This window comes from Panthera onca, chromosome E1 (genome assembly GCF_046562875.1).
Source record: "Panthera onca isolate mPanOnc1 chromosome E1, mPanOnc1 haplotype 2, whole genome shotgun sequence".
NCBI lineage: Eukaryota > Metazoa > Chordata > Mammalia > Carnivora > Felidae > Panthera > Panthera onca.
Genome location: NC_138352.1, coordinates 15,723,514 through 15,736,502, shown reverse-complemented (window position 1 = coordinate 15,736,502; position 12,989 = coordinate 15,723,514). Strand labels below are relative to the sequence as shown.

The window sequence follows — 12,989 nt, the reverse complement described above, 5'->3', positions numbered from 1 at the left end:
CCTGAGGCCCACAGAGGGCAAAGAGGGGCTGAGGGGCAGGTGTTCCTGGCTCAACCCCCACCTGGGCCCCACGTGGCCTGGCAACCCCCACGTCCGCGTTTCTCAGGTGTGAAAGAGGGATAAAAACTTGATGAAAAGGGGGAGCAGTGGTGTGCTCGCTGAGGGGGCGGCCCTGGGGACCAGGAAGTACACACATGGAGGGAGGGCAGGGTGGGCCGGACCCGCTAGACAAGAGTTCCCCAGGCCACGGACTGCCTGAAGCCACCCACCTGCTCTGACCCCGGTCAGCATCCGGCCGGGGGTGGGGAGAAGGGGGCAGGTCAGAGCTGTCCAGCCTGGGGGCATGCCCTGGGCAGCTCAGGGCATGGGGCTCCCCTCTGGGGCCTGGGCCGGTTCCGGGAGGACTGGCCCCTTGCCACCCACGTGGGACCGGGCACCGGCCGGTCTGGAAGAAGCAAGTCTGGGCTCCTGGCTGTGGGCCGCTGGCAGCATCGCTTCCTGCTTGCGCGTCATCTGTCTGGAATTCCGGTGGAAAAATGTGCCCTGGCACTGGGGCTCTTGGATTCCTGGTTTGGTGGTTTGTGGGTGTCGGAGGCCCAGGCTGGACTCTGGCCACCCCTGCCCCCCCCACACGGGGATGAGGGCTCCCAGCTTCTGCTAGCTGCGCTCCCCTCCCTTCTCATGCCTGGTGGGGGTTGGGGGACGGTGGCCCCACAGCTGGGGGTGCTCTTTGGGTGCTCTCTCCAGGGGACAAAGGAGCCCCCGCGTCCTGTCCCCCAAGGCCGGCTCTTTACCTGACGCAGATCAGGAACACCTGTCAGCTGGGTGTGCGCAGGTGTTGAATCCCGTGAGTTCAGGCCTCTGAGAGCCGCTCAGATGCCCTCCCAGACGGGGCCACCCGCGGCACCCCACGAGCACTGTCACTCCCCCTCCCCCACCCCCGCGAGGGTCCGTTAGCTGAGCATGGTCTCCAGCAGCAGAGAGCTGCCAGGGCAGGTGAATAGCGGTGCCTGCTGGTTTAGGTGCAGCTCGCTTCCCAAAGAAGGAGCTCCTGGAAGGATTAGGAACACAGGGAGGCACTCTGAAGTGTGACTTTCTTGCTGATGAAGAACCTCCAAAGTGCAGCAGCCCTGGGCGTGCCTCCCGGTGACACGGACTCCGTGGGCGACGCTCCCTGGGCCAGGCTGGCTCTTCCTGCCCTTCCCACTGGGACCCTTGGGAGGTGGCATGGTGGGACTCCCGCAGGCCGGCCTCCGGGGGCCGGGAGCGCCCGAAAAAGCCCCACCAGGCCCTGTGGCCCGGCCACGGAGGTGATCGGCAGCCAGTCCCCGCCAAACCGAGCCGTCTGGAGACCGAGGGGCAGGAATGCGCCTGTGCCTGGTAAGCCCATCATCCCCACTGGGCTCCGGAGCCCGGACGCCTGCCCGCCACCTCCTGGGAAGCAAAAACTCTGCTTGGCTGTGAAATCTCCCAGCTTCTGGTTTCTTCCCCAGCTCCCACCAGCCCCCTCCACCGCCTCCTGGAAGACAGAAGACAATGAAATAAGGAAGGGCAGCAGGTCCCCGGTCAAGGAACATAGTTCGTTCATTTATTCATTCCTCACTGGAGGGTGCCGGACCCTCCACTGTCCTGTTCGCAGGGGCCCACAGCCTGCCTGGGATACTGTCCCCTCCCCGTATTTGCTTCAGGAGCTGAGTGGGGCCTGGGGCGGGGAGCCTGGGGAGGGATGCCGGGGGATGAGACAGGGCAGGGAAGAGCCCTGAGGCCTGGCATTCGACCTCTCTCCTAATGAGCACCCCATCCCAGCCAGTCATTGTTCCGGGGGGGGGGGGGGCGTGAGCCCCCACCTACAAGGTCCTCTCCCGCCCCGGCCCCCCCTTAACCCAGGTTCAAGCCAGCCCCGCAGACCAAAGTCCAAATTCATGAAACATTCAATCCGCGGGCAGACGTGCTTCACAGAGATTCTAGTACCTTCCCCACATGCACCCAAAAAACAGTCAGTCCCGGCGGGGCACAGACACAGGACCGCTGGTAGCTGCTGGTGACGCACCGCCCAGCAATCGTGTGTCTGGGAGTTTCTCAGGGAGACGGAAGCAGCATGGTCTGTCGTGGCCCGAGACTGGATGCACGAGCCCACCCGAGGTAACAGGTGGCCGTCCCTCCGTCACAGTGCTCCTCAGCGGCAGAAAGTAGCAACGACTGCATCATGGAGGCCCGGGCCAGCTGACGGATCTCCTCTGTGAGAAGTCCGAGAAGCAGCGAAACCTGTGAAAACGAGGGCGAGGACATGGCTTCTGGGGCCCACGGCAGGAGGGTCCGCACTCTGGAGCGGCCGGGCCCCATCGGGACAGGGGTGGGGCAGGGTCCCTGTCCTGGGTCATGGGATAACACTGTTGGTTTTCTCAAGCATCTGTGCCAAGCTTTTACGAAAATGGGCGCACGTGTGCTCACACACCCGCACGCACGCTCCCGTTTGTTTGAAGGAAGACCTGGGATTACATTAGACGGTCTCACCCTCTGTTCTCCCCGCCATTCTGCCTTTGGTCTACTCAGTGATGTCACTGCTATTCTCGGAGACCACAACCTTCTCACCTCAATGCCATGTCATCATTACTTAAAACCGTGGTACATTCCGTGGGGTCTTTGACTTTCAGCAACGCTGAAATGAGCATCTTTATCTACATCTGGCTTTTGGATTTCGGATAAAATCCTGAAAGTGGGGTTATCAGAGCGTGAGTTACAAACGCTTACCTGCCTCTTGATGACTCATGCCACTTCGTGCTTGAGGATATCATTTCTGCTTGACCCTTAAATGTATTTTTCTGCATCAGAATTTTAAATGACCTATGTGATTGAATCCATCTGTCTTTTCCTTGGGTTCTGGGTCTACGTCATGCTTACAAAAGCCTTGCCATTCCTGTCTCTAGAAATATATTCACAGTGTTTTTCTCTTCATTTTTAGATGTTTTTATGATTCACATTTGCACGTAAAATTCCACCTGAAGTTACTTTCCTTGGGGCCCCAGCCCATGTTCTCCCAGTCCCGGTGGACCTTACCTCCATCCTGTGTTGGATGCCTCATTTCCTGGGTGACACTGAGCTCGGGGCTCTTTCATTTCTGAGCCCAGGCCACCCTGTTAGACTGGTTACAGCTTCAGAGGACGTTTTAATGCCTTGGAGGAAATCATACTGACACCTTTGTTCTCCACTGCTGTCACCATGTTTCTAGGTGAACTGCAGAGGGATGTTTTTCCAGTTCTGTCCCAAACCCTGTGCCCCCAGAGCACGAACACCCAAGGCTCAGCATGAACAGAGACCCTGCCTCCAGGATGGGCAATCAGGGCAGGTGATGGGTCAGCACATCCAGAAGGAAAACCAACACGGCAAAGTGTCCTGGAAGCTTCTAGAGGCTCAGGAGCAGCCCAAAGCAGCCTGTGGTGGACAGCAGGGTAGGAGTGGTCTGGGCAGTGGTGAGGTGACCGAGGCAGGGCAATAGTGCTTTTTGAGCTGGCATGACAGTACGCTCGATGTTGCCACAGGCCCAGGCTGACCTTGGCGGTTTGTTCATTTGCAGGTCAAGGTGCTGAGTGGATAGCATTTAAGTGCCCAGGGACCTCATCATCACCCTGAGTGTCCCTCAGTCTTCATGTGCTCACCAGACAGTTCAACATTCCTCCTGTCTCCACTGTTGACCCCACTGGTCTGGAGGTCAGGCTGGGCCCAGGCTGGGGTCCTCCCGGCTCATGGAAGCCAGTGCTGTGGCCTCAGAGCACCTGCCACTCCCCCTCCATTCCCTTTCTCCTCCCTGCCTCCTCTTCCTCTTCTCGTCTCCCATGGGCCCCCCTGCCCAGGAAGGAGGTTGCCCCCCAGTGAGGCCTCCAGGCTTCAGGATCTTGGTTTGGTCTGATGGGTTCAGAGTGGACCTTGACACTGACATAGAGGGATGGCCTAGGCCCCTCCCTCCCTGTGTCTGTGCCTCTGTCTCTTTTGCTTGAGGGCCCACGGGGTGGGGGTGGGGCCTGATGCGCAGTGTCCCTCCCTGGTTCTGCCTCGCCTGCAGCAGCCAGGAGCCTGGGGGCCTCACCCAGAATGCCTGCTCAAGCAGGAGGCTCACACAGGAGGCTCCCAAGGCTGCAGCCTTCTCTCTAGATTAAACTCCCCCGGAGAGGGGGAAAATGTCATGTTTCAACTGAAAATCACCAATATCCCCCCAAAAGGACACAGTCCCCCGCGTCCCCAGAAACTGGCCAGACAAGCAGATGGGCCCCAGACGCTGTGGAGGCAGCCTGGGCCAGGTCACCGAACCCCCTTGGCCTGAGCCGAGGGGGCTGTCCAAAGCCCTTCTGCTCCAGGTGATGTGGATTCACGGAGAAGGCCCTCAGCTGCCGGGCTTCCTCCCTCCTGGGAGCTGTTGGAAAAGCCTCAGCCTGTGGGACTGCCCTACAGCCGCCCAGCCTGATCTGAAGGCAGCCAGGCTCAGGGACATGCCTGGTCAGAGACTTCCCTGTGTCAGGGGACGGAGGCCCTGGTCATTGTCTTCCCAGGGACAGGGGCATGGAGGGACCTGGTCAATGTCTTCTCAGAAACAGAGGGAACTGGCCAAAAGGGGCTCAGACGATCCATAGACCCAAGATGCTACAGAACCAGGAGGGTCCACAGTGACGACGGCCATGAAACCACCTGTCTCCCGAAGGGCCTGCCGGTGGCGTCTCCCCCCATACACGTGACCAGGTGGGGAAGTCCAGGTTCCTGGGACAGAACTCCAAGTATGAAGCCCGGGCTCCCTTTGGTTGGAAGGCAGTGGCCCAGCCTCCACCACCCACCCCTCCCGGAGCCCCTGAGCAGCCCTGTCCTGACACGGGCCTCAGCCGGTCTACCCGGAGCAGCTGCTCTTTTGTTATAAACCAGAGCGCACCGGGAGGGAGGACGGCGGTGGGGGCCCCCGGGGCCTGCGGGCGCGGAAGCTGTGCGGCCCGGAAAACAGTCCGGCAATTCCTGCAATGCCATAGGAGCCTCCCCACGGGATGAGAACATCTCTGCACACAGACGTGCACACGCCTGCTCAGAGTAGTGCTGTCCCCGCTGGGGGGGGGTGCTCAGGACGTCCCTCAGGTGACCCCGCAGTGAGTACTCAGCTCTAAGACAGGACGGGGTGCTGACCCCCGATGCGACGTGGACGGACACCTGCAATCAGCTAACTCTGAGCAAAGAAGACTGTTCTCCTTAACGTGGGCGGGTGGGCCTCAGCCATTCAGTTCAAAGCCTTCCGGTCAAAGGGAGGAGGCTGCCCAGAAAAGCAGGAATTCTACCCGAAGCTGCAACTTGAACTTGGGTCCACACCGCGCATTTCAGACTTGCCAGCCTCCTCATTGCATGAGTCATTTCCTTAAAAGAAATCCTTTTTTGTTTTTTTAATGTTTATTTTCTTTTTGAGAGAGGGAGAGAGAGAGAGAGAGAGAGAGCGAGCGCAAGTGGGGGAGGGGCAGAGGCAGAGGGAGACACAGAATCCGAAGCAGGTGCCAGGCTCTGAGCTGTCAGCACAGAGCCCGACACGGGGCTTAAACTCGTGAACTGTGAGATCGTGATCTGAGCCGGAGTCGGACGCAAACTGACTGAACCACCCCGGTGCCCCGAAAGAAATCCGTTATACCTTATGTCCTACCGGTTTCCTGGGCCACCCTGACTGACGGACGTCCTAACATTGGACTGGGTAGTGGTTGCACCGCTCTGTAAATTGACTCAGAATTTCTAGTTGCACTTTAATTGGTGGATGTCACGGTGTGTAGTTTCATCTCAAGAAAACTGTAACTGAACAACAGAAGCCCGGACGTGTCAGAGCTCAGTGCTAGCTGCCAGGTGCTCGGCCCCGGGCGACCGCACACCCCGGCACCTTCCCAGGGCAGCCCTCCCTGGTCCAGGCCCTCCTGAGCTCCAGCTCCTGCCCCGGCTCAGAAGGCCTAGACCCTCAGCAGCCTCAAAGCCCTGGGGGCCCAGACTGGGATTTGAGGCCCCGGCGAGGGTGGGGGGCACAGGCAGGGGACCCCCCTGCAGGATCCAGCCTGGCCTCTGAGCAGGCAGAGGAGCCTGGTGAGGCCATAAAGCCGGGCACCGTGCCTGACGGGTCGTGGGTCTTGAGCCAGACGAGGCCTCCATAAATCGTCGGCTAAGTGGGTGCTGGGTAGCAGGGGTGCGGCACGGGGAGTGTCAGTGGGCCCAGAGAGGCCAGCGAGGCCACAGCAAACCTGTTGGGTCTCCACGTGGCAGTGTGGGGGCGAGTGCACACGTTAGGAGAGGGTGCACACGTGTGTGTCGATCATGTCCACAGGTGAGCCCCTGCCTCGTATTTTAAACTCTGAAGCACCCTGGATGGGTCGCCTGCCGGGCAGGAGGTGGGACGCCAGCCCCAGCAGAGCGCCAGGCAGTGGTGTGCCCGGAGGTGGGGGCAGCAGTGGGGGGGACAGGGGAGAGGGGAGGGGGTCGGCCAGGGGAGGCCGCGCTGGGGGCTGGAAGAGTGCGGTAGCAGAGAGAGGATAATCGATGGACACCACGGGTGGGGGGGTCTCTCGGGGAGGCGGTGAGGGGGCTGCTGGGAGGCAGGAGTTTGATTTCATTTATCGGACCCGGGCCGGTGGGTGCGAGGCCTGTGAAGCCAGCAGCCTTCTGGCCGTCCTGTCCTGCGCCTGAAGCTTCAGCCCTTTGCCAGGCAGTCCCTCCCTCCTGGATCCCACTGCCTCAGGGGAGCCCGCCCTGCTGAGCCTGTCTTGCCCCAGTGGAGGCTGGGGCCACCTGAGGTCCCAGCATCGTGGGGGTTGGAGGCCGGGATGGAGTGGACTGTCCTGGGGCAGCAGACCCGTGCCCGCCTGTGCTCAGGGTCTGTACCACGAGGCTGGCAGGGAGGCTTGGCCCTGAGTGACCAGGAGAGACAAGCACACAGGCAGGAGTCCCAAGTCCAGTTTGTGCACAGGACCAGGGACCTCTGCCTTGTGTTCCCAAAGGGCCCCTGGGCCTCAGCTCAGCCTGCAGGAACCTGGCCCACGGGTCTGCCCTGTACCGACTCGGCCCTGACAGGGGACTCACTTTTCCTGGGGCTCTTCTCCCTCTTCCCTGGATGAGGCCCCTAGAAACTTCTGCCCTGCCTCTGTGCCTGTGTGTGTGTGTGCTTGCGTGCGCAGGTGCCTGTGTGGGTTTACGTGTGTGTCAATCTCTAGCCTCAAGTTGCCTAGGACCTGCGGCTCCCACTCCCTCTCTCTCAAGGATGTGCCTTGGCCCCTGCAGTCAGGACTGTCCTGCTGGCTGTCCCCCACCCCATTGCCCTGGGGCTACTGCCATTGCCTTGCTTCTCCTGACCCCGGAATCAGGGGCTTCCTAGCCTGACCCCCCAGCCTGCTGGTGGCCTCACCTCACCAGATTCCTCCATGCCCTCACTGCTATCTCGGAAAAACCCTGTCCCCACCCCTGCCACTCAAGGCCTCTGGGGTCAGGACACTGCTGACCCCGGTCTCATCTGTGTCCCCCAAGCCCATCATGGGGACATGGTGCCCCCTGCCTGCCCTTTGCCCCTGCCCTTCCTTCTGTGTCCCTGGAAGCCGCGTCCAGCACTCCTGGGAGCATTACGCAGGACACTCAGGTCCCTTCTGACACAAGATGTATCAATCCAGGTCTTAAGTTTGGGGTCGAAAATGTAACTTTCTCAGTACTGCTCCAAGAAACGATGCAAAAAGCATTCTCATGTGAAGATGAATGGGGGCTGCAGGGACACTTTGGGGGCATCTCTGGTCTCCAAGGCTGGGGGCTTCCTGGCACACCCTAAAATCAGGATTTGGGAAGCGGAGACCTGGGGTCTTGGTCAAGGTGCAAACCTAGGGCCATTCTCTTCCACAAGCATTTGGGGTCCCAAGTGGGGCCAATGGCCGCAGACCCCACCTTCAGGGGCTGCCTGCAGGGGCAGGAGCTGTCCACTCCCACATTAGGATCCTAGTGGGGCCTTGAAAGGGATCAGGAAGGGCCTGGATGGTACTGAGTCTGACATGCAGCTGAGGCTGAGACCTGCCCGTGGGGTAGGAGCCAGGCCACAGGGTAGCGTGTAGAGGCTGCGAGGGGTGGGGACAGGTCTAGAACCCTTCCCTGTGGGCTCTCTGTGGACAGAGCCTGGTGGCCTCAGTGTCCCCAGAAGGCCTAGCTCAGACACGGCACGCAGGAGGCATGAGATAAACTCCCATGCTGCAAAGGGGTGTGATCTGAACCCCCCAGCAGTTCCTGCCCTGGAATGCCATCCCCCAGCTGCCCCCTCCTCCCCGAGCAACGTGGGGCTGTCTTTTCCTACCCTGTGGCAGGCTGGGTGGCACGTGCCCACCGCGTCAGGGCAGCTGGACCAGGCCCCTGCAAAGGAAGATGTGCGTCCCCCCCAAGCAGACCGACAGGCCCCGCCCCGTGCTGTGGGAGGCATCCTGAAGAGGCTTCCCACCCCTCCACAGCCCATCCCCGCTGCCAGGCCGGGACAGGGGTGCAGAGCGCGGGGTTTATCGTCCCAGTGCTGACACTGTGCAGAATGGAGCCACGCGGGAGCTGGGAGGGTCGGGAACAGGGATGGGTCACAGAACAGCGGTGCCACAGGGACCGCACCGCAGCCAGGAGAGGAATGTGCCTGCCACGGGTCCCAGCAGGCCCTGGCCGGGCACTCACTGTGTCTACTGCTGTGGGTGGTGAAAACTCTGTGGGCCACGGTCTTCAGAAACTGGTTCCGGGCCTGACGGACCCCTCTGACCCTCCCACAGACCCTCCTAGATGGTCTGGGTACCAGGAAGATGGCTGGGCTGCTGATGCTGAACTGAGCCATGCAGAAGGGAGAGCAGGGAACTTTCTGGATGAAGACTAAGTGATGGGGGACAGTGGGGGCCGAGGAGGGGCTCCAGGGGGCAGACTGCATTCTGGGGCCCTTCCCTGCAGGACTCAAGCCTCCCCCACCTCTCGACCCCGGTGCTCACGTGGGGCCCCGGGACGCTCAGGCGCAGGCCGCTCTAGAGGCCGCCGGAAACAGGGTGATGGTCTCGGTGGCCTGCTGGCTGCTGGAGGACAGCGAGTGGCCGGAGCCGCGCTGGAAGCGGACCCGGCACGGCAGGGAGTGGCCGGCGCCCGCGGGCACGCGGCCACTCCTGGCGCGGAGCGAGCGCCGGCGGTACTCGCGGTAGTTCTTGGTGAGCAGCGTGTAGAGGAAGGGGTTGACGCAGCTGTTGCCATAGGTGAGGCAGGTGGTCAGGTAGTTGACGATGCGCGCAGTGCGCGGCGTCAGCGTCTGGGCCCCGCGGTACTGGGCGAGGAGCTGCCACAGCCAGAAGGGCAGGAAGCAGGCCCAGAAGAGCAGCACGATGCCCAGGATGAGGTAGAGCACCTTGGGGTTGGGCAGCCGCCGCGTCTGCGTGAAGGAGGCCCGCTGGGACAGCCAGTAGGCCCGGGCCAGGCGCACGTACAGCAGCCCGATGACCGTGCCGGGCCCCACGATGCTCGTGCCGAAGAGCAGGGTCAGGTAGGCGCGGTGGGCACGCGGGCCCCACACCGGGAGGCAGAGGCTCTTGTGGCCCCTGTGGACCAGCCGGATGGCCAGCATCATGGGCAGCGCCAGCAGCAGCGCCAGCAGCCACGTGCCCAGGGCGAGCACCTTGCGGTAACCCTTGGAGCGCTGCACCGTGTCCAGCGGCCTCAGCACCGCGGCGTAGCGCTCGCTGCTCATGACGGTCAGGGTGAAGATGCTGGCGTGCATGGTCAGGAAGTCCAGGCTGAAGAGAACTCGGCAGCCCACGTCGCCAAAGTGCCACTCCTTGGTGACGTAGGTGGCCACGATGAAGGGGATGCTGAGCAGGTAGAGGAGGTCGGCCAGCGCCAGGTTGACGACATAGACAGACATGGAGGCTGAGGTGTGCAGGACGCGGCACATGACCACCAGCGTGTACACGTTGCCGGCCACGCCCACCACGCCCATGGCCGACAGCACTGCCCCGATGGCACCCGTGGCCACCAGGTCCTCCAGGGAGCTGGGCTCTGTGGGGCTGGCCCACGAGCGGTTGAGGGATGCGTTGGGGGCAGCAGACGGCTCGGGGAAACCGCTCACGGGCGCGGGGCTCAGCGCCATCTCACGCGGGGCTCCGTGCGGGGGCGTGCTGCTCCTTTGGACGGGGAGGGGGCATCTGTGGGCAACAAGCGTGCTCTGTGGGAGAAGATGCTCATTAAAGATGCAGCTGAGGCAACCACCACGCTCCCGGGAGGCTGTGTGAGGGCACAGTCCCCACCTGGCTCAGGGGCCTGCAGAGGGACAAGGCTCATCGTCTCCCGATGCCCCTTTGGGGACTCTCTGTTCAGAGCCCTACGGCTCTGCCTCATTTTCCCCAGCTTTCCAGGGGGCCCAGAGAACCACCCAGACCAGCTGTCCCTAGTGCACGCCTCCGCAGCACCCCCAGCCCAGCCTCAGAGCAAGTCCAAAGGCCTGTGGGGTTGACTGGTCTTTTCTGCAAACCAGAACACCGCAGGGCAGCCCCAGGGGGTGGGGGCAGCAGTGGGTGGAGCCGGGAGTCCTCCCCAGGCCGAGGGCTGTGCTATTCACAGAGTCCTTTCTCCCAACTGTTTTCTCCTGCACACTTCAAAAAAATGTGTTTAGATTCCTAAAGTAATATTCACTGATTTTAAAAGTTAAACCAGGAAAATATTCCCCCTGGTGAACAGGGGGAAGCACCTGTAATCTCTCCTTATCCACAGGGGGGAAATGAGCCTTGATTCCTACCTCATGCCATTCACAAAATAATTCAAGGTGGATTGTGGACCTGTGTATAATAGGTTAAATCAACCAAGCTAGCTAGCTTCTGGAAGAAATGCAGAATACCTGCGTGACCACGGGCAGGCAAAGATTTCTCAAAAAAGAACAGAAAACACTTGAAATAAAACAGGAGACCAGGCAGGTGGACTTCATTAAAACCAGCGACTTCGCTGAGAGTAAAAATGTAAATTAAATCGTGAAGTAGGAAAAGACTTTCAGAAGACAAAGAACTAGTAACCAAAATATATGAAAGAACTAAGTAGACACAGACTAAGGACTCAATCGGAGGGGGAAAAAAAAGATTTGAACAGGAACTTTTCAAAAGAAGTATCCAAATGGCCCAGAAGCACATGAAGAAATGCTCAACATCATCAGTCGTCAGGGAAGCAGAGTTCAAAACCACGGTGCACCCAACCTAATGGCTACGATCCGAAAACAGATACAGGTGTCTGGGCTGACGGAGGAGCCGGCGGGAGCGTGAAATGGTGCAGCCCCTTTGGAAAGCAACGTGGCACCGTCAGCAAAGCGGGACACGTCCTCTTCCTGAGCCTGGGTCTGCCCCCGAGAGAAGTAAGTGCAATTCTCCACAAAGAGACAAGCGTGAGAACGTTGGCAGCAGCTTATTTCTGATACCCAAGAGCTGGAAACAGCCCAAACTTCCATACGTAGAAGCGTGGATCAACAGACTGACATCTCCCTAGAAGTGCTCTGCAGCAGTGAAGTGGGTGGGGTTGCCGCCTGAGTGGGTAACTTGGAGGAAACTCGCCCATGCAACGTTGAGCGAAGGAAACCAGACAGAAAACACAGCTGTGTGGGGCCCTTACGGGACGTTCACGCACCGGCAAGATGCTCTGTGACAGTGGAGGTCAGAGTAGTGGTTACCTACTCTGTTAACTGGTAGGGGCACTGGGGAGTCCTGGGGGGGAGGGAGGGAGGGGAGGGTTGGGGGGGGGGACTGAAGCAGGCTATGCCCTGATCTGGGTGGTGGTCACACGCATGGGCACAGACACATGTACTTAAGACCTGTGCTTCCTGGATGAAGATTATCCTCACAAGAAGAAGAACCGCCCCCCCCCAAAAAACGTGGGATACTTAACTGCAGGGGGCGGGGTCTGTGTCACCCCACGTCCGGGTGTCCAGGGATAATAATGGCTTCAGGCGTTCTCCCTCTGCACGTCCAGTGGCGGTAATAACAACGGTGAGTCTGGACTGTCCCACCCTGAGTGACCAGAGCCCCGCGTGCTCTGAGGACCGGCCCAGCCTCCGGTCGGGTGCCCGGCCAGGGTGCCCCTGTACCCCCCCCTGCTGAGGGCTGCAGGCCTTGAGGGAGGGACCACCAGGAGGGATGTGAAGCCCCCCCCCCCTCCGCCCGCCCAGATCCTGCGGCTTCCAAGAGGGCCTTGCGCTCACAGCCGGCAAGCAGCCCATGCCAGGCACCGCGGGGCCGGCGGAAGGGCGCCCCGACACCCGGACGCCCCTTTGCCTCGACGCCCGTCCTGCTCCCTGACAGCCCCACGCCCCCAGCCCCGGCCGCGCACTCGCGCTGGTGTCCTGCTCCTCACTTACCAAGCGTGGGGTCCGTCCCGAGTCCTGGGTCACCGAGCACGTCCCCAAGTTCCCGGGTCGGCGGAGGGGCGCCCGCCCCCAGGTCCCACCGGGAAAGCCGCACTCGCGTCCGGACCCGGACCCGGGTCGTCGCCGCCACCTGCCCCGCCGCCAGCTGAGAATGCGCCGCGCGGGTATTAATAACCCGGGGCCGAGGGGGGCGCTGGAAGGAGGGGACGCGGCTGGGGGCGCTTGGGGGCGTGGGGGCGGTGCTGGAGGGAGGGGGCGGTGCTGGGGGCGGTGCTGGAGGCATGGGGGGCGGTGCTGGGGGAGGGGCGGTGCTGGGGGGCGGTGCTGGGCGGAGGGGCGGTGCGGGGGGCGGTGCTGGAGGAATGGGGGGCGGTGCTGGGGGAGGGGGCGGTGCGGGAGGAATGGGGGCGGTTCGGGGGGCGGTGCTGGAGGAATGGGGGCGGAGTGGGGGGGGAGGTGCTGGGGGGAGGGGGAGGTGCGGGGGGGTCGGTGCTGGAGGAATGGAGGGCGGTGCTGGAGGAATGGAGGGCGGTGCTGGAGGAATGGAGGCGGTGCTGGGGGCGGTGCTGGAGGGAGGGGGCGGTGAGGGGGGCGGTGCTGGAGGAATGGG

The 12,989-nt window shown here is 61.6% G+C and overlaps 1 protein-coding gene across 1 annotated transcript; it reads right to left on the bottom strand.

The window, feature by feature from the left end:
* Positions 1 to 5,445: 5,445 nt before the first annotated feature.
* Positions 5,446 to 12,559, bottom strand: UTS2R (urotensin 2 receptor). Its single transcript, XM_060645061.3, is given in 3 exon segments — positions 5,446 to 9,018; positions 9,020 to 10,201; positions 12,371 to 12,559. Coding segments are annotated over 2 exon segments (1,176 nt in total). The 5' UTR covers positions 10,127 to 10,201; positions 12,371 to 12,559; the 3' UTR covers positions 5,446 to 8,949.
* Between the last annotated feature and the right edge of the window lie 430 nt (positions 12,560 to 12,989).